This window comes from Spermophilus citellus (assembly GCF_964194105.1).
Source record: "Spermophilus citellus genome assembly, chromosome: 2".
In the NCBI taxonomy this organism is placed as follows: Eukaryota; Metazoa; Chordata; class Mammalia; order Rodentia; family Sciuridae; genus Spermophilus; species Spermophilus citellus.
In genome coordinates, this window is record NC_138183.1 from 193,991,560 (window position 1) to 194,013,401 (window position 21,842).

Consider the following 21,842-nt stretch of genomic DNA (forward strand, 5'->3'; position numbering starts at 1 on the left):
CTTTTGTAGTGGTTTCAGAAAAGGAAGGAGGCAGAAGTATCTTTATCATCCAAAACTAGAAGTTTGTTCAAGTCTTCCCCATGACATTGTAACTTATCTCACTGGATAGTTTGAACTATGACTCCTATAATGATTTTGGTATCTTTTGTTTTTACATATATAAAGTCCTAGTCACTTTGTGCCATTCAAAAATCTGAGGAAATGTTCAAAAAGACTATTTTGGCTTCTTTGGCAGGTTGCGATTTGATTGTATATTCTGTTGGTATTTCAGCACAAGCAGTGTTGGTCTCCCTTTTTTGTCCTAAGATGCTGTTTTTTATAGAAACAGTCATAGAAGCAGTTCTCTTTTACTCTGAAAGTGATTATCTCTGAGTAGCAGGTGGAGTGATTCATTCTCCGGTACATCTTAAAGGAAAATTTATTATTTGTGGGGGACAGCATGCAGGGAGAGGAGAGCTCCAGCAATATGTTAGGTATTACACATAACAAGCATAAAAAGAAGCAAATTCTTCCCCCCACTGCAATTTCAAAGCCTGGAAGTAACACTCTACTTATCAGTCTCTGAGAAATCACATTATTCATAACAGGGACCATGATTCACATGAGTAGAGCAAAATGGAATTATCAAAAATAGATTTTGGAGATCAATCTGTAGCAAAAATATCTCTGACTTAGCTGTAAATTGGCTATAATTATAGGAAGGACCAAAATTCCACTTAAGTTCTACCACCTTCTCCTCCACTTTGACTAATAACCTTTATTGGTCTCTCACAGTATCATTATAGGTCAATGTATTTGGAAAGCAGTATTTTTTTTGGGGGGTAAGCTTGGAGAACAAGTTGAATTTTTTCCCTTTTTTAAAAAATATTTATTCATTTTTTTAGGTGTAGTTGGATACAACGCCTTTATTTTATTTATTTATTTTTATGTGGTGCTGAGATCGAACCCAGGGCCTTGCATGTGCTAGGTGAGCACTCTACCGCTGAGCTACAACTCCAGCCCCTCCTTTTTTTTTTTTTTTTTTTTTTTGGTACCAGGGAATTGAATTCTGGGGCACTCAATCACTGAGCCACATTCCCAGCTCTATTTTATATTTTATTTAGAGACAAGGTCTCACTGAGTTGCTTAGTGCCTAGTTTTTGCTGAGGCTGGCTTTGAACTTGTGATCCTCTTGCCTCAGCCTCTCTAGCCACTGGGATTACAGATGTGTGCCACCACACCCAGTGAGAACAGATTTTTAACATGAGATACTTCCCTGTTTTTATGGTCCTTACCAAAGCAGACTTACTTAGAATGTGAGGGCGATCTGGCTGTGATTGTCAAGAGTTGATCAGGCTGATCTGTGTCTTCTTCCTCCCTTACCACTGCATTTATGTCCCTCCCAAAGCTGAGAGTTGGCTGGAAAAGATATTTGTATTATAAAGACAAACTTCCCTAAAAGAGGGCCATTCTTTGGTAAAGGGTATAAGAGTAGCTGCACTCTCCTGCTAGAACCTCCAAACTCTCAAAATGAAACTTATACATACTTTGTATTAACTGTGCTCATTCAGTTAATCACCTTGGGTTGAGCATTTTTCACTTTTTTGCTTCATATATTGACTATTATTTTTAGTAGCAATGATTAACCTGTAGAGTGGGCTAGAAGAGCATCACATTTGATGGAATTTGAATTCATGCCAGACCTATTATTTGTTTCAAATATGAACAATATGATTTTGGTCCTTTTACCTGGTCAGTTTTTCTCCTTTTATTGACTTTCTGCCTCTCTAAGAGCAATAAATTCTTTTTAGGGAATAGTAAATAAGAACCAGCTCAAATTTGATAAGCACTACTGTATTCTACTACACACACATAATATTCAATGTCTAATGTTCAAGGAACTATGCAAGGTGGTTTTTTATTAGTTGTAGGTAGACACAATACCTTTATTTTATTTATGTATATGTGATGTTGAGGATCAAACCCAGGACCTCACATGTGTCGGTGAGCGCTCTACCAGTGAGCCGCAATCCCAGCCCTATGCAAGGGTTTTAAGGGACAAAAAGATTAGAATGCCTGCTGCTTTCAGCTATAACAATAACAGAGAAATACAAACATATTTGTATTATAAAGACATTAGTAAATGTAATAAATTTATTATTTTACTAAAGAGAAATCTAGTATAGGGTTGGCTCATTATGCCTTTTACTTCTTTGCTTCTCCATCCTCAATGGGTTAGCATTTTTCTTTAGAATTATAATGTTCACAAGAACTGTTTTAGCTCTATCATATCTTTACACAATCACATCAAATAGCAGAAAAATGGCAGTTTTTCCTCAACATACACCTTTTCACCAAGGAAGAAAATCTATCTCAGAAGCCTCTAGCATATTTCCTTCATTTCCCACTGGCTCAGATTGAGTTATGTGTCTATACCTTAACTTAAGGGAAACTGGAAAAAGATCTCTATGTGTGTGTATTTGTGTGTATCTTGTATTATTGGATAGGAAACTAATAATTTCTTCCACTAAGAATGAGATGAGATTTCAGTGCTCCTTCAGAAGCTTTGTGTCTCTCAGGGCAGAAGACAAGTTATACTTTTATTGCATTTCAGTGTAGTAGATTCCTGGACACACTTATGGTCATCAAATTAGAAATTCCCTTTAAACTGATCAAAGAAAACTTTGAATTTGTAGCTGCCAAGACTGTTCTCTCCCACTGTTCCCAGTTTTTTTGTTATGAGATCCAGTCTGGGCACCTTTTCATAAATAATGTTTAGAAATCAAGTATCATTTTATATAACATGTTTTTGGGCAATGTTCTTTTTCTTCAAAATGCTCTTACCTTTCCTTCTCTGAATGTCCAAATCCCATCCATCCTTTGAAGATAGAGAAATAATAAGTCTTATTTCACTTAAACAAAATCCGTTGCATGCTTACTATGTAGCAAGTACATCGTAGTACTCTTGAAGTTTCAGGAGTTGGGAGCTCCTATCTTAACAAGCCAAGAGCACTGGTCTCATGGAGGTTAATGGTAAGTAAGACGAACAATTAATGAGGACTTATTAAGTGATGGGAGAATAGGGTACAATGGGAGAACAGGCAAGGATACTCACATTGTTGGTGGGAATGGGAGCAGAAAGGAAACCTTCTTGAAGATATCAGTGGGCTGAATGTTTGTGTACCCTATAAGTTGATATGTGTGGAAATTCTAATTGCCAATGTGATGGTATTAGGAGGTGGGCCTTAAGTGATTAGGTAATGAGGGTGGAGCCATAGTGAATGGGACGACTGCACTTATAAAAGAGATCCTAGAGAATTCCTCGCCCTCTTTCTGCCATATGAAGACACAATGAGAAGATGGTTGCCCATGAACTAGGAAACAACCCTCACCAGACACTGAATCTTCTAGCATCTTGACCTTAGACTTCCCAGTCTCCAGATCTGTGAGGAGCTTTGTTGTTTAAGTCCTCCAGACTATGGTATTCTGCTGTTGCAGCCCAAAGAAACACAGAAAACATCTTCTTCTCCTTTTTTTAATTTTTTTTTTTTTTGGCACCAGAGATTGAACCCAGGGGCATTTAACCACTGAGCCACATCCCCAGCCTTCTTTTATATTTTATTTAGAGACAGGGTCTCACTGAGTTGCTTAGGTCCTTGCTAAGTTTCTGAGGCTGGTTTTGAATTTGCGATCCTCCATCCTCAGCCTCCTGAGCCAGGGAGGTGGCTAAGACAACTTCTTTAGGTGGTAACTGAAGGAGTATGAATTGGTCTCTTTCAAATAATAGGGAAGAGCATCATCTGTCTTCATGACTATAGAGACCAAAGCAGAAAGAAGGAATTAATTCAAAAAGCTCTGGAGAAAGTATAAATAATTATAGTTCCAATCTTTAGATGCTGCTTTAAAGGCTACTTCAGAAAACAGCTAAACCCTGTCTCAAGAAAGAAAAGGAAGTTGGATGTGGTGGTGATTTGGGCATCTGAGGCAGGAGGATTGCAAGTTCAAGGCCAACTTGGTCCATTTAGTGATACCCTGTCTCTAAATAAAACTTAAAAAGGACAAGGCTGAGAATGTGGCTCAACAGTAGAGTGATTTCCTGGCATGTGTGAGCTCCTGGTTTGATCCCTAGTACGGTAAAGGGGAAAAGAAAAAAAAAGCAAACTTTTAAAACTTCAAAATATTTGGGGTCTTCCATTGGGAAACAGAACCACCTGTCTAGGTGACTAGGGTACAAAGCAGCAGGGAGGAATTGATTCATAAAGCTCTGGAAGAAGTATAAAGTAATTATAGTTCCAATCCTGAAATTTTTCTTTAAAAGCTTTCAGGAAGCATAATGAATTGGTACTATAAGATCCTTGCTTAGCATCTTGGACTGCCATCTTAAGTGACTGCTGTCATTTTAAGGAAAACTTCCACTTTTCCTGCCCAAAGACATTTCTGTGAATGGGTCACCACTTCCTCATACCAACCCAACCCCTAACCACCGGGGCATTAGGACCTGCCCAGCTCTGATTCCTAAGCCTCCCCCATAAAAGTCCCAGAACTCAAGCCTGTTTTGCCTCTCTTTCCTATAGACAGATAACCTTTATTTGTTAGCTCTGACAAATAAACTCTCATATGTATCTCTGCCTAGTCTCTGTCTTTCATTTCTTACTTACCTGTCTCTCATTCCTCGCTTTCCTTTCAGAGAAAAAAAGAAAAGAAAAATTAACTTTTTTTTGGTAAGAGCTTTTTAAAAATAGTTTCTTTGTATTGGATGTTCTTTGTGTGTCAGGGTTCTAGGTTACTGTTGGGGACAGCACTGTCAAACATGAAAAGCTACTTGTAAATGAAATATTTTAAAAAAATCAATGGCCATGTCATGCTTCAGGTTTTTATTATGTCACTTATAGATGCATGTTCCAAAATCATGAAAGCAGGAAGGGATTTTGATAGATAAGAAGGTTTTAGGATATGGTTGTTGTCTTGATAAGCCAGAATAGTTGATATTTTTAAGAACTTCAGTTCTGGGCTGGGGTTGTGGCTTAGTGGTAGAGTGCTTGCCTAGCATGTGTGAGGCAGTGGGTTCCATTCTCACCACATATAAATAAATGATTAAAATAAAGGTCCAGGGCTGGGGTCTTGGCTCAGTGGTAGAGCACTCGCCTAGCACATGTGAGGCCCTGGGTTCAACCCTCAGCACCACATAAAAATAAAGCTATTGTGTCCAACCACACCTAAAAAAACCTTAAATAAATAAATAAAGGTCCATCAACAATTAGAAGAAGAAAAAGAAGAAGAAGAACAACAACAACAAAAACAACTTCAATTCCTCTCTTTAATTTATTCTAGGCCAATAATTCATCCTAGGCTTGAGAAGGCACTTATTTGATCTTGTCATTCTGAGAGTTAATTAAATAATAACTATCAAATCATGAGGAAATGTATATATGTGTTTTATGAATGATAAAGATACTATACAGGAAAGTAAAGACTTTAATTATTAGGAAGCTTTTTTTTTTTTTTTTTTTTTTGCTAACACTGGCCTCCAACTTGGATCCTACTGCCTTAACCTTCACCTTCTGAGTCCTGGGATTATTACAGGCATGTACCATTTCATCCAGTTTGGGAAGCATTATTTTTAAATCTTCTTTTAAATTTTTCAAATTATAGATGAACACAATATCTTTATTATGTTTAATTTTATTTATTTTTTATGTGGTACTGAGGATTGAACCCAGTGCATGTGTTTGAGGCAAGTGCTCTGCCACTGAGCCACAACATTAGCCTCTGGGAAGCATTTTTATTTTATTTATTTTTTTAAAAGAGAGAGAGAGAGAGAGAGAGAGAGAGAGAATTTTTTTTAAATATTTATTTTTTAGTTCTCGGCGGACACATCATCTTTGTTGTATGTGGTGCTGAGGATCGAACCCGGGCCTCACACACGCCAGGCGAGCACGCTACCACTTGAGCCACATCCCCAGCCCCTGGGAAGCATTTTTTTTTTTTTTTTTTTTTTTTTTTTAGAGAGAGTGAGAGAGGAGAGAGAGAGAGAGAGAGAGAGAATTTTTAAAATATTTATTTATTTTTTAGTTCTCGGCGGACACAACATCTTTGTTGGTATGTGGTGCTGAGGATCGAACCTGGGCCGCACGCACGCCAGGCGAGCGCCCTACCACTTGAGCCACATCCCCAGCCCTGGGAAGCATTTTTGATACCAGTTTGTTTTTGTTTTTTTGGGAGGGGGTACTGGGGATTGAACTCAGGGGCACTTGGCCACTGAGCCACATCTCCAGCCCTATTTGGTATTTTATTTAGAAACAAGGTCTCACTGAGTTGCTTAGCACCTCACTTTTGCTGAGGTTGGCTTTGAATTTGTGATCCTCCTGCCTCTCAAGCTGTTGGGATTACAGGCTTATGTCACTATGCCCGGCTGATATCAGTTTTTATTTTTACTCATTTATTACTTTTTGCAGTACTGGGATGCTCTACCACTGAGCTAATAAACCTAGGCCTTTTAATTTTTTTTTTTTTTTAAATTTTGAAACAGGGTCTTCTTGTTAAATTGCCATGGGTGGCCTCAAACTTGTGATCCTCCTGCCTCAGCCTTCTGAGTAACTGGGATTACAGGCATGAGACACCATGCCAGGTTTTGACATCAGTTTTTTAAAAGGTCTCTCTGAGTGCAGAGATTTCTTTTCTTGAATTTTATTCCACCTCCCTTGTGATGTGGCTGAAGTTGTATGATGGCAAATTCTCTAATTTGATAGTTCTTTTTTTAAAAAAATACATATATATATATATATATATATATTAGTTGTAGATGAACACAATATCTTTATTTTTATTTTATTTATTTTTATGTGGTGCCGAGATTGAACCCAGGGCTTTTGGGTAAAGCATGCAAAGTAAGTGCTTTACCACTGAGCTACAACTCCAGCCCATAATTTCATGATTCTTAACCTTGTGTTTTTTCCTTAATAGAATTTATTTAGAAACTTTTAAATTTATCAGCAGACTTTAGAGTAGTTTTAGATTTACAAAAAAATTACACAGGCTATAATACAGCAAGTTCCCATATACTCCCGCTTTCCTCTATTAAAATATTACATTAATATATTTTTTAAATTTTTTTTAAAGAGAGAGAGAGAGAGAAAGAGAGAGAGAGAGAGAGAGAGAGAGAGAGAGAGAGAGAGAGAGAGAGAGAGAATTTTTTTTTATATTTATCTTTTAGTTTTCGGCGGACACAACATCTTCGTTTGTATGTGGTGCTGAGGATCGAACTGGGGGCCGCACGCATACCAGGCAAGCGCGCTTCCGCTTGAGCCACATCCCCAGCCCCACATTAATATATTTGTTACAACTAATGGATCAATATTAATGAAAGATTTCCTTTATTTTTTGTATTAGGTTCATTTTATGTTCCAGGATCCCATTTCACTGAAAAATTATATTCACGTTTAGTAGGAAGGATTGAACCCAGGACAGTTAACCACCGAGCCACACCCAGTCCTTTTTATTTTTTATTTTGAGACAGGGTCTTACTAAGTTGCTTAGGGCCTTGAACTTGCAGTCCTCCTGCCCGAGCCTCCCTAGTCTCTGGGATTACAGGCATTCTTCACCACTCCTTACTGAAAAATTATATTTAATTGTTCTGCCAATTGTCATGTTAGAATCATGTTAATGTGTCATGTTAGTTGTTCACATTACACTTAATTGTCATGTCTCTTAAGGTTCCTCTTGGTTGGGCCATTTGCCTCCAGTTTTTTGGATTATGAATCAGATTGAAAATCTGATAAAAGCTATGGATCTTCTCCACATAAAAATTCACATGCTTCAGATAGCTAATATAAGGGAGGTCCACCCATATTCAGAAGCACTCCTTTAGGAGGAAAGGATGATTTTTAAAATATTCCCTTACCCAGATTTGGGTTCTAGTTCAGGCTTTCCCTCGGATTTGTTCTGTGACCTTTTGCTTGTTGCATGAGCCTGTTTCATCAACTGTGATCTGATATCTAAACCCATTTCTAGCAAGGTAGAAGACGGGCATCACCTACAGTCATCAACATCTGAGGAACAAGGGTATGTAACAGAGGACCAAGAAAAGTTAGGCTGGGGAAGTGGACGGGTTCATCAATAAGGTGGCCGCAGTTCAGAAGAGAAAACCTAGGTTCTATTTCATAGCTTTGTGGATTTTGCAAGTCATTTCCACCTTCTGGGCTTCAGTTTCCTCATCTCCAAAATGAGCAGGCCCTGTTTCTGGTAGTTACGAAACTCCTGGGAACAACAGAGAATGATATCCAGTAAGATGCCTTGTGAAGAATTATGATGAGAAAGAAGATAGAGAAGGTAGGTGAAGGGTGATCTGAGGAAAGTGACGCCCAACTGACAGCTTAAAAAAAGACACCTATTACACACCTTATGGCTACCCAACTCCACCCATGCATCCTTGGGTCATTCCACCTCCTGGCCCCGCCTCCGCCCCACCTTTCTTCCTTTTCTCTCCCCTCCCATCAGGGTGCAAAGCGCCACACTTCGCATGGCCGCTGTAGTACCCCGCTTTTCACCGCTGGAGGATCGCGCGCGCTCTCGCGCCGCCACCTCACTCCTGTCGGGGGCCGCCCTCGATCTTTTCTGATTGGATCCTAGAGTAAGTGATGTAAGTGCTCCATTTTTTTTTCCACCCCCTCACTTACCCTGACTTGCCCCGCCTCTTTGCTTCTCCCGACGCCAGTCGAAGTCCTGCCAGCCCTAGTCTCTGCGGTGCGGGAGGAGCTGAAAGAGCCGCTACACCAGGAAGGCGCTGGCGGTGGCGCGCACGCATTCACGCACGCACGCCGGCGGCCGACTGGGCGACTGGCTCGCGCCCGGGCTCGCCCCGCGCCGCGCCAGAGGCTCGCGCACTCAGCAGGTTGGGCTGCGGCGGCGGCGGCGGCAGCTGTGGGAGTCTGGGCGCTGCGTGTGAAAGGTCCCAGACGCGTCTGCGGTTCCGGCCCCGCCACCCTCAGCCTCTCCCACCTTAGTCTCGGTGCCGGGTGCTGAGGGAAGAGACGGCGCTAGCCTCGGGAGCCCCGCGCACACCCCTGGCTGCCTCCGACACCGCCCTCCTTCCCTTCGCTGCGGCTGGCCTCGCTCGCTGCTAGGCTACTCTGCGGGAAGGCGGCGTCGGCGGCGACGGCTGCGTGCTGTGGAGAGTCCTGCTGCCCTCCAGCCTTGCTCCTTCGCCTGGCCCTGCAGGGGCCGAGAGAGCTCGGCGCCCGCCCTTCCGCTCGCCTTCTTCGTCAGCCGGTTGGAGCAGCGTCGGTCCGGGAGGTCTCTGGGCTGAGGCGGCGGCAGCTCCTCCGGCTCCATCATGTCCGCGGGCGGAGACTTCGGGAATCCGCTGAGGAAATTCAAGCTGGTGTTCCTAGGAGAGCAGAGCGGTGAGTGCGCGGCTCCCCCCACCTGGCAGCCGGCCGCTGCCTCCCCGCACCGCCCCCAGTGCGGCCCTCTGTCCGCTGAGCTCTCTGCTGGCCTCGCATCGGCGCCGGGTTCCACCCTAGCCTGTCCCCCGTGCTCCCCGACTCCTCGCCAGCGTGAGTCGGTCGGATTTTATCCGGGTCCCCAGGCCCTTCGGTCCTGACTCGGCCCTGTCGCGTCGGTCGTCCTCGCTCCCCAGTCCTCACCCCGCCCAGCCCTGGCCTCCCATCCATCCCTTTCTTCCTCTGGTCCTGGTCGTCTCCCCTACCCTGGCCCTCTCACTCGAGCCCCACCCTTATTCTTTGCTCCTTCTCAGTTCGGCTATGTGAGGCCCACTCCGAGAAGCCCCGCTGCTTCGAACCGGCCCTCTTCAACCTTGGGCAAGGAGGGTGGGATCTGGGCGTTGTTTTCCCCAGAGGCTTGGCCCTAAGAAGTGCGAATCTCCTGGAAGGTGGGAAGTGATAGGAAAAAATTCTTGGATGGTTTTCATCTAGGTTGAGAATTAGTTTGAGTTGTAGAGGAAATATGTCTGAATTGGAGGCGACTTGAAAATGGGGTGAGAGGGGTGGCGTTAGCAGTAACGATTTTTGCCCCTTGGGTTGGGCTGTGGCTTGTTGAAAAAGCTCATTTTCTTCTCTTGACTTTCATCACTGAAAATTCTTTTGGCAGTGTTGATGCTTTTTCTGTCTTTGCCAGATGCTCTGTCATGATCATTTTACTTGAAATTTTTAACATCTCACCTCTCCTTATTCTCGTTTTAACATGAAACAGTGTTGGATTCTCCTCATGGTGGTGCAAATAGGAATTGCTGTGGAAATATTAAGTCATTTCTTCTTGAGCATTTTCCAATTTTATGTTTAGGATTCGTGTGAGAGAAGGCTTAGAATAACGAACATCTTTGTTTTTGTAGGATTTTCTTTGAGTAATGTAGTAGAGTAGGGACAGGTTAATCATCTGGTTATCTAAATTAGATTTAAATATCTCTTAGGCTAAATGATTCTATGAAAGTATACCTAATATTTTGTAATATCTAATTGAGTGCAATTGTTATGTCATTTACCTGGACAGGGTTTGCTGTTGCTTTACTTTATATTAGAAGCAAGATTTCAGTTTGTAATGGTTGTCTCTAAGATTACTCATAGAAATAACTGTTTTATGCTATATTATACAAACTTCGCCGTAATTCTGAAATTATCATCCTTCTTTGTTTTTCTTACACTTTTCATGACCATCTTTAAAATTCAGAAACTTGAGGTTATAGAAAACATTAGTTATATAGAAGATATATATATATATATATATATTAGTTATATAGAAGGTATATATAGAAGGTATATATAACTGATGTAAATTCAGAGTTTTGTTACTATCTTGAACTATTTGTATTAATTTGTATGGCATTACAGCAGGTTAATATTAGTTGCAAAACTGCCTCCAGTTGGACCTGGAAAATAAATTTTTTTCTTCTTTTTTTCCTTTTCTCTACTGTGCATTGAACCTTAGGAAAGTACACTACTATTGAGCTAAATCCCCAGTCTTTTTATTTATTTATTTTGAGACAGGATTCCCAGAGGCTGACCTTGAACTTGGATCCTTCTGCCTCACCTTCCTGAGTTTCTGGGGTTACAGGCCTGTGCCCTGGTGCCTGGCTAAGGCTAATTTTCTTTTTTTTTGTCCATGCCTGGATTAATAGAATGGGAGGATACAGTCTTCTTTGCTTATGAGTTTTCTTTAACTATAAAACTGTTTCCTTAGGTGAGTAATTTAGTAAAACCTATGGAGTTGATTTTGGTCCAGCTACAAGTATAATAGATGGTGGCAATTATAATTACAATTATAGTTACAATGGCAATTTCAGGACAATCCCATACATAAAATATAGCTTATTGGTCATTATTGATAAATATTTTCCAACGGTGTACTCCAGGAATACTATTATCTACTATATGTTGTGATGCTGTGCTGTTTAATTTGCATGAAAAACCCATTAATCTGTCTAGGAAGTTTTTATGAATAGAGATGAATAGAGATCTTAATTTCCTAAGTATCTGCAGGTCTTTGAATTTTGTATTTGTGTTCCAAATCATATTGTAGTTTTATGGCTTCTCATTTCTTATTTCTTTAATCTATTAACTCCTCTTCAGTCCCTTTTACCTGATATTCCTGAACCTTGTTAAAGTTAAAAGAAAAAAACAAACTTTTTTTAAAAAAATATAAATTTAGTTGTAGATGAACACACAGTATATATTTATTTTTATGTGGTGCTGAGAATTGAACCTAGTGCCTCACGCATACAAGGCAAGCACTTTTACCACTGAGCTACAGCCCCGGCCCCAACTTTTTTTTTTTTTTTTTTTAATTTTTTTTTTTAGTTGTTGATGAACCTTTATTTTATTTATTTGTATGTGGTACTGAGAATTGAACCCAGTGTATCACACATGCTAGGCAAGCACACTTCCACTGAGCCACAACCCTGGCCCTTTTTTATTTTTTTACTTTTTAAGACTAGTTTTAGAGCTGGATGCAGTGGCACCAGCCTGTAATTCCAGCGGAATTACAGGCAGGAGCATCTAGAGTTCAAAGCCAGCCTTAGCAAAAGTGAGGCGCTAAGCAACTTAGTGAGACCCTGTCTCTAAATAAATACAAAATAGAATTGGGGGTATGGCTCAGTGGTGAGTGCACCTGAGTTCAATCCCTGGTACCCCCCAAAAAAGAATAATTTTAGATTTTCAGAAAAATTGAGATAGTACAGAGGGTTCCTGTTTATCCCTATGCCCAATTTCCCCTGTTATAAACATCTTACATTAGTATGGTACATTTATTACAGTTAATGAACTCATATTGATGTATTATTATTAGATAAACTCCATAATTTATTCAGATTTCCTTAGTTTTTACCTAATGTCCTTTTTCTGTTTTAGCTCTCCATTCAGGATACCACATTACATTAAGTTGTCATATCTCCTCAGCTCCACTTACTTAGTTTTTCTTCAGGATTGTGTTTGCATGCTTTTGCCTGTATGGAACTATGAGATTGATTATCTTTTGAGGTTACTATGTTGCTAAGTAATTCTATCCAATAGCTTTGACAAGATAGATTGATCCCTGTTTTCATGGTCAGTGTCTTATGCATTAGCAAAGGTCTGTAGAATCTATGTCATGTTGATGTAACTCTTGATGAATTATTTATTTTTAGGTCTGTTGGAATTCTGCAGTTCAGCTTTCAAAAACTGTAATCTGTGACAAAGACTTGTATATTTCCTTAATAGCATTTACCACATTTATAATTATCTTATCATCCTTCCCCACCTACTGGGAATTGAATCCCACGACTTTTTGCTTGCTATTGCTAGGCAAGGGCTTCACCACTGAATTACATCCCCAGTGCCCCCCAGCCCTGTGCTTTTAAAATTTTTTTTTAAAATATTGTTTTTAGTTGTTGATAGACCTTTGTTTTATTTATGTATATATATGTAGTGCTGAGAATCAAACCCAGGGCCTCACACATGCCAGGCATGTGCACTACTACCGAGCCATAGCCACAGCCCCCACTCCTGTGCTTTTTTAAAATTTTGAGATAGTTTTGATAAATTGTCCAGACTGGCCTTGAACTTGTGATCCTCTTGCCTCAGCTTCTTCAGTAGCTGGAATTGCAGGCATATGCCTCAGTGCACCTGATTGTTACTGCCATAGCTGCTGCCACCGTTGTTGCACTGCTGTGCTGCTGCTGCTGCTGCATATTATTTTGTGGTTCTGGAAATTAAACCCAGGGCCTTGTGCATGCTAGGCAAGTGTTCTACCACTGAGCTACACCCCCCAGTCTAATTATCCTTTTTTTATATATATGTTTTTTTTTTAGTTATAGTTGAACGCAATATCTTTATTTTATGTGGTGCTGAGGATCAAACCCAGGGCCTCACACATGCTAGGCAGGCACTCTACCGCTAAGCCACAACCCCAGCCCAATTATCCTCTTTTTTTATGTGTGTGTTTCTCTATTTCTCACAGCAGAATGCAGTCACATGAAAATAAAAGCTGTCATCTTTTTTGTAATGTATCCCCATTGCTTAGCATGATACCAGGTTCATACTAACTGCTCAGAGATATTTAGTGAATGAATGAATGATGGTTGAATCTAATAGTAATCAAAGCTAGTGACCTATATATACTATGGTAAAATCTATTTTTTATTTAATAGTTTAACAATAATATTTTGTGTTTATATTATTTGTTTGTATATAGGATATTCTAGATGCTGGGGGATGAGATAGGGAAACCAGTAATTTAAAGGCTTACCCAGTTCACTTAAAAAAAAAAGACTAATCTTCATTTTGCATATATTTTTAGTTGAGCAAAATTAGTCTTGCTTTATTAAAGCTATTAAATTATTTGCTATTAGACTCTCTTGTAATTTCTCTAGTAAACATGTGGTTTAACAAAAGAATATTGAAATAAGTAATTCTTGAAGTTTCCTTCAGGTTTCTCTTTTGTTCCTACTTCTGACTCTTGTCTTTTTTTTCTTTTTTCCAGTTTTTTAGTTGTAGAGGTATACAATATCTTTATTTTATTTCATTTTTTATGTGGTGCTGAGAATTGAATTCAGTGCCTCACACGTGCTAGGTAAGTGCTCTTCCTCACCCTCTGACTCTTGTCTTGAATTAGAGAGGTCATTAGAAAGGTCAATAAGTGGTCTGTAGTAGGTTTTATTATATAGATAAGTGTTATTGATTATTAATTTGAGAATGTAATATCAGGGAGAAGTGCATACCTAGTACTGCTTCTTTTTTATACTTTATATTTTCTTTTAATTTACATCAACTCTTTTAAATTGCAGTATGCTAGGTAGGGAAAAGTGTCTGTCCTAGTGTCCTAGACCAGTAGTACTGAGCAGTTTATATATATAAATACTTTTATGTGTGTGTGTGTGTATATATATATATATATGTATGTATATATATGTATGTATATATTTATATTTTAGTTGCTGGTGGATATTTATGTATGTATGTACGTATGTATGTATGGTGCTGAGGATTAAACCCAGTGCCTCATACATGCCAGGCAAGCACACTATGTATGTATGTATGTATGTATGTATGTATGTGTGATGCTGAGGATTAAACCCAGTGCCTCATACATGCCAGGCAAGCACTCTACCACTGAGCTACAACCCAGCCCTGAATAGTTTATATTATTATTCACACTATCTTATATTAGGTATTATATATTTTTTCCTGATAAATTCCCTGTATGTTTCTTATGAGTAGACTCTATCAAACCACTTAACTAGTAGTTTTCAATAAATATTTGTTAAATTATTTTAAATACTAAGTATTTCTCATGTGCCAGGCTCTCTCAGAAAAACTTTACATTTATTGACCAATGATAAGTACCATTATTATCTTTATTTTATTAATGAAGAAACTGAAACATAAAGAGATATTGAGTAATTTGCCAAAGGTCAATGGCCAGTGCTAACATATGAAACCCAGATTTGTGCTCTTAAACATTAACTCCACTGTTTAGTTTTAAGGCTTTAAAACAAGATATGGAGAACATTCCTCTTGAGTGTCCTTACTTGCAATATGAATCCGTGGAAATGGCTCGATACTATCTAATTCACTAGTTCTGAAAGTGTGGTCCACTGATGCCCTAGTGATCTCTCAAGATCCTTCAGGGGGCTCCACAAACCTCTTGGGGGAGAGGTCCAAACTGTTTTCATAATATTAAGATATTATATGATTTTTTTTCCACTTTTATTCCCTTACGAGTGTGTATTTGAGTTTCCAAGAACCTACTTGATGTATGTGATCTTAAAACAGATTGAAAGCAGAAGCATCTATGAGCATCTAGCTGTCTTGTATTGTCAGACATTAAAGAGCTCTGCAAATATATAAAAAACTCCACTCTCTTACTAAATTTTTGTTTGCAAAATACCTCTTTTTCATTAAAAAATTATTGTTAATGTGTTAGATTTATTACTTTGAATGTATTAAGCATTTGAAATTTTTCCTAGTTAATTCTCAATATAGTAGATATTGACATATTTATATTGTAAACTGAATTCTTTAAGGGTTTAGAGAAGAAAAAGTTTTAAGAATACTGATCTACATAATACAATAATATAAACTGTATTACTGACTCTCATACTTTTTCCCTATTGTTATATTACAATTCAAAAGAGTTGATCTAAAAAAAATCAATAAAAAGTAAAAAAAAAAATACTAGTTGTGCACTTCTTCCTGCCATTATATTTCTAAATTAATAATTTATAACACTTGTATATATATTAAGATCTGTGGGGCTGGGAATGTGGCTCAGGAGGTAGCGCGCTCGCCTGGCATGCGTGCGGCCCGGGTTCAATCCTCAGCACCACATACCAACAAAGATGTTGTGTCCGCCGAGAACTAAAAAAAAAAAATAAAATATTAAAAATTCTCTCTCTCTCTCTCTCTCCTCTCTCACTCTCTCTTTAAAAAAAAAAAAAAAAGGGCTGGGGATGTGGCTCAAGCGGTAGCGCGCTCGCCTGGCATCCGTGCGGCCCCGGTTCGATCCTCAGCACCACATACCAACAAAGATGTTGTGTCCGCCGAGAACTAAAAAATAAATATTAAAAAAAAATTCTCTCTCTCTCTCTCTCTCCTCTCTCACTCTCTCAAAAAGATCTGTGAACTAGTCAGTGATATTCCTGAAAGGACAATAATGTCCTTTTTCTATTCCACGATCTTATCTAGAATATACTACATTAAATTCAATTAGTAGATCTCCTTGGGCCCTTGTCTGTGACAGTTAAACTGGACTACTTTAATTTATTGCATTCTATTTTAAAAATTTGCAAGAAAACAAATTTTATTATTTATTTTTACAGCCTGGGTGTTGAACCAGAGGCACTCTACCACTGAACTACATCTACAACATCTCCCCCTTTTTCAAATTATAATTTTGAGACAGGGTCTTGCCAGGTTGCCAAAGCTAACCTAGAACTTGGGATTCTCCAGCCTCAGCTCCTGAGTCTTGGGATTATGGGTGTGAACCATGATACCCGGCTAAATTTTATTTATTTATGAGGTCTCACTATTTTGCCTAGGCTGGTCTTAGACTTTTTGGTGGGGGGTACTTTGACCACTGAGTTACATCCCATCCCTATTTTATATTTTTATTTAGAGACAGGATTTTACCGAGTTGCTTAATGCCTCATCATTGCTGAAGCTGGCTTTGAATTTACGATCCTCCTGACTCAGTCTCCCAAGCTGCTTACTGTCAAACTTGATGGGTTCAAGTATTCATCTTGAGGTTAAAAATTATTAAATTTAGCTGAGTGAGGTAGCGCATAACTATAGTTTTAGCCTACAGTAACTCTTAGTGGGCAAAAGTGATCCTCTGCCCTCAGCTTGCTTAAGGGTTGGAACTATAGGTATGTGCTACCATATTCAGCTAAATTTAATAATTTTTAGCATCAAGCTTCCTTGTTCAGAAATTCTTAAATCTATTCTTATTTTGTCTGGTTGAGCTTTTCTTATTTGGGAGGCATTATACTGTGATAAAGATGGCTTTTGAGACAAAGCTTTGCTTGTATTTTTATCCCCATTATTTTTTTTTTAAAGAGAATTTTTAAATATTTATTTTATTTTTTTAGTTTTCGGCATACACAACTTCTTTGTTTATATGTGGTGCTGAGGATTGAACCCGGGTCGCACGCATGCCAAGCGAGCATGCTACTGCTTGAGCCACATCCCCAGCCCATTGATCCCCATTATTTTTAACATGTTTTTCAACAATTAAAAAAATTCTTCAGAGCTAACTCCTTTTGCTTTCTAATGTGACATTACTAATCTCATAGTATTTTCTTTATCCTCTGAATATAAATATTTTGTTTGGGTCAGATCAGTGTTTAATCTTTACATTACTGTAAAGATAGTCATAATTGAGCCATCTAGCATACTGATAACTTGTACTCATAAATTTTTGTTTTCCTTTGCCTTGCTTTTTTCCTATGTTTAGTTCATATGCTTATTGCTAATTATTCCTAAATTCTTTACCAACAGTTTAAGGCCTCTTTCACTATGTAAGAATGCATCAGGTTTTTATTCATTTTGATCTTCTTGGGACATTATTCTAGAACTTCTGACTTTTTTTTTTTGATTTTTTTTAATTGGTTGTTCACAGCATTACAAAGCTCTTGACATATCATATTTCATACATTAGATTGAAGTGGGTTATGAACTCCCAATTTTACCCCAAATGCAGATTGCAGAATCATGTCGGTTACACATCCACAATTTTACATAATGCCCTATTAGTAATTGTTGTATTCTGCTACCTTTCCTATCCCCTACTATCCCCCCTCCCCTTCTCTCACATCTTCTCTCTCTACCCCATCTACTGTAATTCATTTCTCTCCTTGTTTATTTTCCCATTCCCCTCACAACCTCTTTTTTTTTTTTTTAAAGAGCGAGTGAGAGAGGGTAGAGAGAGAATTTTTAATATTTATTTTTCAGTTCTCGGCGGACACAACATCTTTGTTGGCACGTGGTGCTGAGGATCGAACCCGGGCCGCACGCATGCCAGGCGAGCGCGCTACCGCTTGAGCCACATCCCCAGCCCCCTCACAACCTCTTATATGTAATTTTGTATAGCAATGAGGGTCTCCCTTCATTTCCATGCAGTTTCCCTTTTCTCTCCCTTTCCCTCCCATCTCATGTCTCTGTTTAAAGTTAATCTTTTCTTCCTGCTCTTCCTCCCTACTCTGTTCATAGTTGCTCTCATTATATCAAAGAAGACATTTGGTATTTGTTTTTTAGGGATTGGCTAGCTTCACTAAGCATAATCTGCTCTAGTGCCATCCATTTCCCTGCAAATTCCATGATTTTGTCATTTTTTAGTGCTGTGTAATATTCCATGGTGTATAAATGCCACATTTTTTTTTTTATCCATTCATCTATTGAAGGGCATCTGGGTTGGTTCCACAGTCTAGCTATTGTGAATTGTGCTGCTGTGAACATCGATGTGGCAGTATCCCTGTAGCATGCTCTTTTAAGGTCTTCAGGGAATAGTCCGAGAAGGGCAATAGCAGGGTCAAATGGTGGTTCCATTCCCATCTTTCCCAGGAATCTCCAAACTGCTTTCCAAATTGGCCACACCAATTTGCAGTCCCACCAGCAATGTACAAGTGTACCTTTTTCTCCACATCCTCGCCAGCACTTGTTGTTGTTTGACTTCATAGTGGCTGTCAATCTTACTGGAGTGAGCTGGTATCTTAGGGTGGTTTTGATTTGCATTTCTCTGACTGCTAGAGATGGTGAGCATTTTTTCATGTACTTGTTGATTGATTGTATATCCTCCTCTGAGAAGTGTCTGTTCAGGTCCTTGGCCCATTTGTTGATTGGGTTATTTGTTATCTTATTGTCTAATTTTTTGAGTTCTTTGTATACTCTGGATATTAGGGCTCTATCTGAAGTGTGAGGCGTAAAAATTTGTTCCCAGGATGTAGGCTCCCTATTAACCTCTCTTATTGTTTCTCTTGCTGAGAAAAAACTTTTAAGTTTAATTAAGTCCCATTTGTTGATTCTAGTTGTTAACTCTTGTGCTATGGGTGTTCTATTAAGGAATTTGGAGCCCGACCCCACAATCTGTAGATCGGAGCCAACTTTATCTTCTATCAGGCGCAGAGTTTCTGATTTGATATCAAGCTCCTTGATCCATTTTGAGTTAACTTTTGTGCATGGCGAGAGAAAGGGATTCAGTTTCATTTTGTTGCATATGGATTTCCAGTTTTCCCAACACCATTTGTTGAAGATGCTATCCTTCCTCCATTGCATGCTTTTAGCCCCTTTATCAAATAAGATAGTTGTAACTTTGTGGATTAGTCTCTGAAAACACTTATTTTTTTAAAAAAATCTAAAGCTCAGTAAGAAAAGAGGCAGTTTATGGTATTTGAAAATGACTTATTTTAATCTATACTAGTTATCCTTCATGACTGGCATACAATTGTTAATCTGGGATTTGTCTTTACCATCAGTCTGAGGTTTTTCTTTATTTCTTTTTTTGTGATGGTTGGGAATTTCCTAGATTACACATTTCCTTCATTGTTTTATTTCCTTGTTATATTGAACATACTCACCAGTACCTAATAAAGGAAAATGGGAGGAAAAATTTCTTGAGACTCTATGTGTCTGAAAATGTATTCATATAACCTCACAGAAGTTTGAAGACATTTGTTACCATTCTGACCCTGCTCTTTTGACTTTTGACACTGTGTATCTATTTTCATTTTCTGTCTGGGTACTAGTTTTAAATTCTTTCAAACTAAGGACTCATGTCCCTTTTTTTGTTTGTTTGTTTGTTTTGTTTTAACAAAACTTTTTTTTAAAAAAAGAATTTTTTAGTTGTTGATGGACCTGTCTTTTATTTATGTATGTGTTGCTGAGAATTGAACCCTGTGCCTTATGCATAATAGGCTAACACTCTACCACTGAGCTACAACCTGTCCCTTAGTTTTAAGAAAATTTTTTGACTTACTAATGAGCTATCTTCTTCATTTTTAGATCTCTCTGGAATTCTTATTAAACTTCCTGGATTGGTCATGTGATTTTGTATTATCTTACCTGTTTTCTTTTTCTTTTGGTGGTGTTGGGGATTGAACCCAGGGCCTTGTGCATGGGAGGCAAGTACTCTACTAAATGAGCTATATCCCCAGCCCCTTTACCTGTTTTCTATTTATTTTTCTATTTAGTTCTAACAAATTTTTTCCAACTCTTCTTCTATTGTTTTATTTCTACTATCATGTTAAAGAGCTTTTCGCTTTCAGAAGCATCTTTTGATTCCAGTATCTTCTGTCATTTTTAGGATATTATAATATATGGCTTTTTTCTGCATGCTCAGTTTTTTACAAATTGATTTTCACCTGTTTTAGTTTTTCTGTTTCCTGTTTGATGTGGTTCTCAAAAAACTATTGATTCTTAGCTATTCTGTCTATTTAAAAGTTAAATACTAAAAAAATTATTTTAGCCTTCATGTGAGTCTATGGGACTTCACTGTAGGACAATTTGTATTCTTTTTTTGGAGGTGGAGGAATCTCTATTTTTTTTTTTTTTTTTTTAATGTTAGGTTTGGGCTGGGGATGTGGCTCAAGTGGTAGCGCGCTCACCTGGCATGCGTGCGGCCCGGGTTCGATCCTCAGCACCACATACAAACAAAGATGTTGTGTCCACCGAAAACTAAAAAATAAACATTAAAAAAAAATTAAATGTTAGGTTTTTAAGTCTTTTGCTGACCACATATCCTGAAGAATTGCTCAATGTCCTATTGGAGAGAATGATCCTGGTATATTCTCTCTGAATGGAGAGAGGGTTTAAAGTTATAAGTGAATGGATTTAGTCCCCCCCATTTTCTTTTCTTTTTTGGGGGGGTGGGTGGTGATGATAGTGGTGTGGTGAACACTAAGCACACCCCAGGCTCTATTCTCATTGTTTTTAGTTCTGTTTGTACTCTGTATTTTTAGCCTCATTTGTACTCTCAATCATACCTTGTTTTCTCTAGTCCAGAAATCCTTTTTTCATTTCTCAACAGGAAAGTTCTGATTTTCTGATGAAGTAGAGCAGGAACCTGATTGTTTGGAATAGAGAAAGGGATGTAAGAGAGTCAGTCTACCTGTTAAACAGACGGATCTTCCCTTTCATTATTAGGGCCACTTTCACCCTTATTTCTGTGTGTACTTGGTGCCAGCAGTTCTCTGGCACAAATTAGAATGTTTCTCAGCTTCCCCACTATCAGTTTTAAATTGATCTTTATGTAGTTTGTTGGGCAATACCACTTCTTCATTTGCTTTTGAGCTTCTATTTTGGATGAATTAGCTTTTTTGAAAACCAACACTTACATGTAAATATTTAGAATTAGATGTTTCAGAGTTTCTATTCTTTTTTTAAAAGCACATTTTAAAAAATTAAAACCACCTGTTTACACTCATGCTCATAGTAGCCAAAAGATGGAGGTAATCAAGTGTCCATCTGTAGATGAATGGATAAACAAAATGTGATTAGAGGGGCTGGGAGTGCATTTCAGTAATAGAGTGCTTGCCTATTAGAAAAAAAGTGATATATACACATGATAGGATATATTTAGCCCTAAAAAGATAGGAAATTCTGACACATGCTAGAATATGGATGGACCTTGTGGATGTTATGCTGGGTAAAATAAGCCAGTCACGGAAGGATAAATACTACATGATATTTATGGTTAATAAGTAGGTCGAAATCACTGTTATCTTGTTCTGCCATTATGAGGTTGCACAAAACTTTGTCCAAACACACCACATAAACTTCTCTTTTGAGATGAAGTCTACAACTCTTTTGTGTAAGTTAGTTTTTCATCATCCACTTTTTACCCTCCTTACAATTATTCACCCATCTTTTCTTATTACTATAATA

The 21,842-nt window shown here is 38.5% G+C and overlaps 1 protein-coding gene across 3 annotated transcripts in view; it reads left to right on the forward strand.

The window, feature by feature from the left end:
* The first annotated feature begins 8,777 nt into the window (after window positions 1-8,777).
* RAB6A (RAB6A, member RAS oncogene family) overlaps window positions 8,778-21,842 on the forward strand; it is a 70,646-nt gene continuing 57,581 nt past the window's right edge. The window contains exon 1 of one of the 3 annotated variants that reach the window (XM_081279315.1): window positions 8,778-9,380. In XM_081279315.1, the coding sequence (XP_081135441.1) occupies window positions 9,311-9,380 (70 nt within the window). In that variant the 5' untranslated portion in view covers window positions 8,778-9,310. The remainder of the gene's footprint in view (window positions 9,381-21,842) is intronic. The other 2 variants (XM_081279316.1, XM_081279314.1) reach the window with 2 other exon arrangements.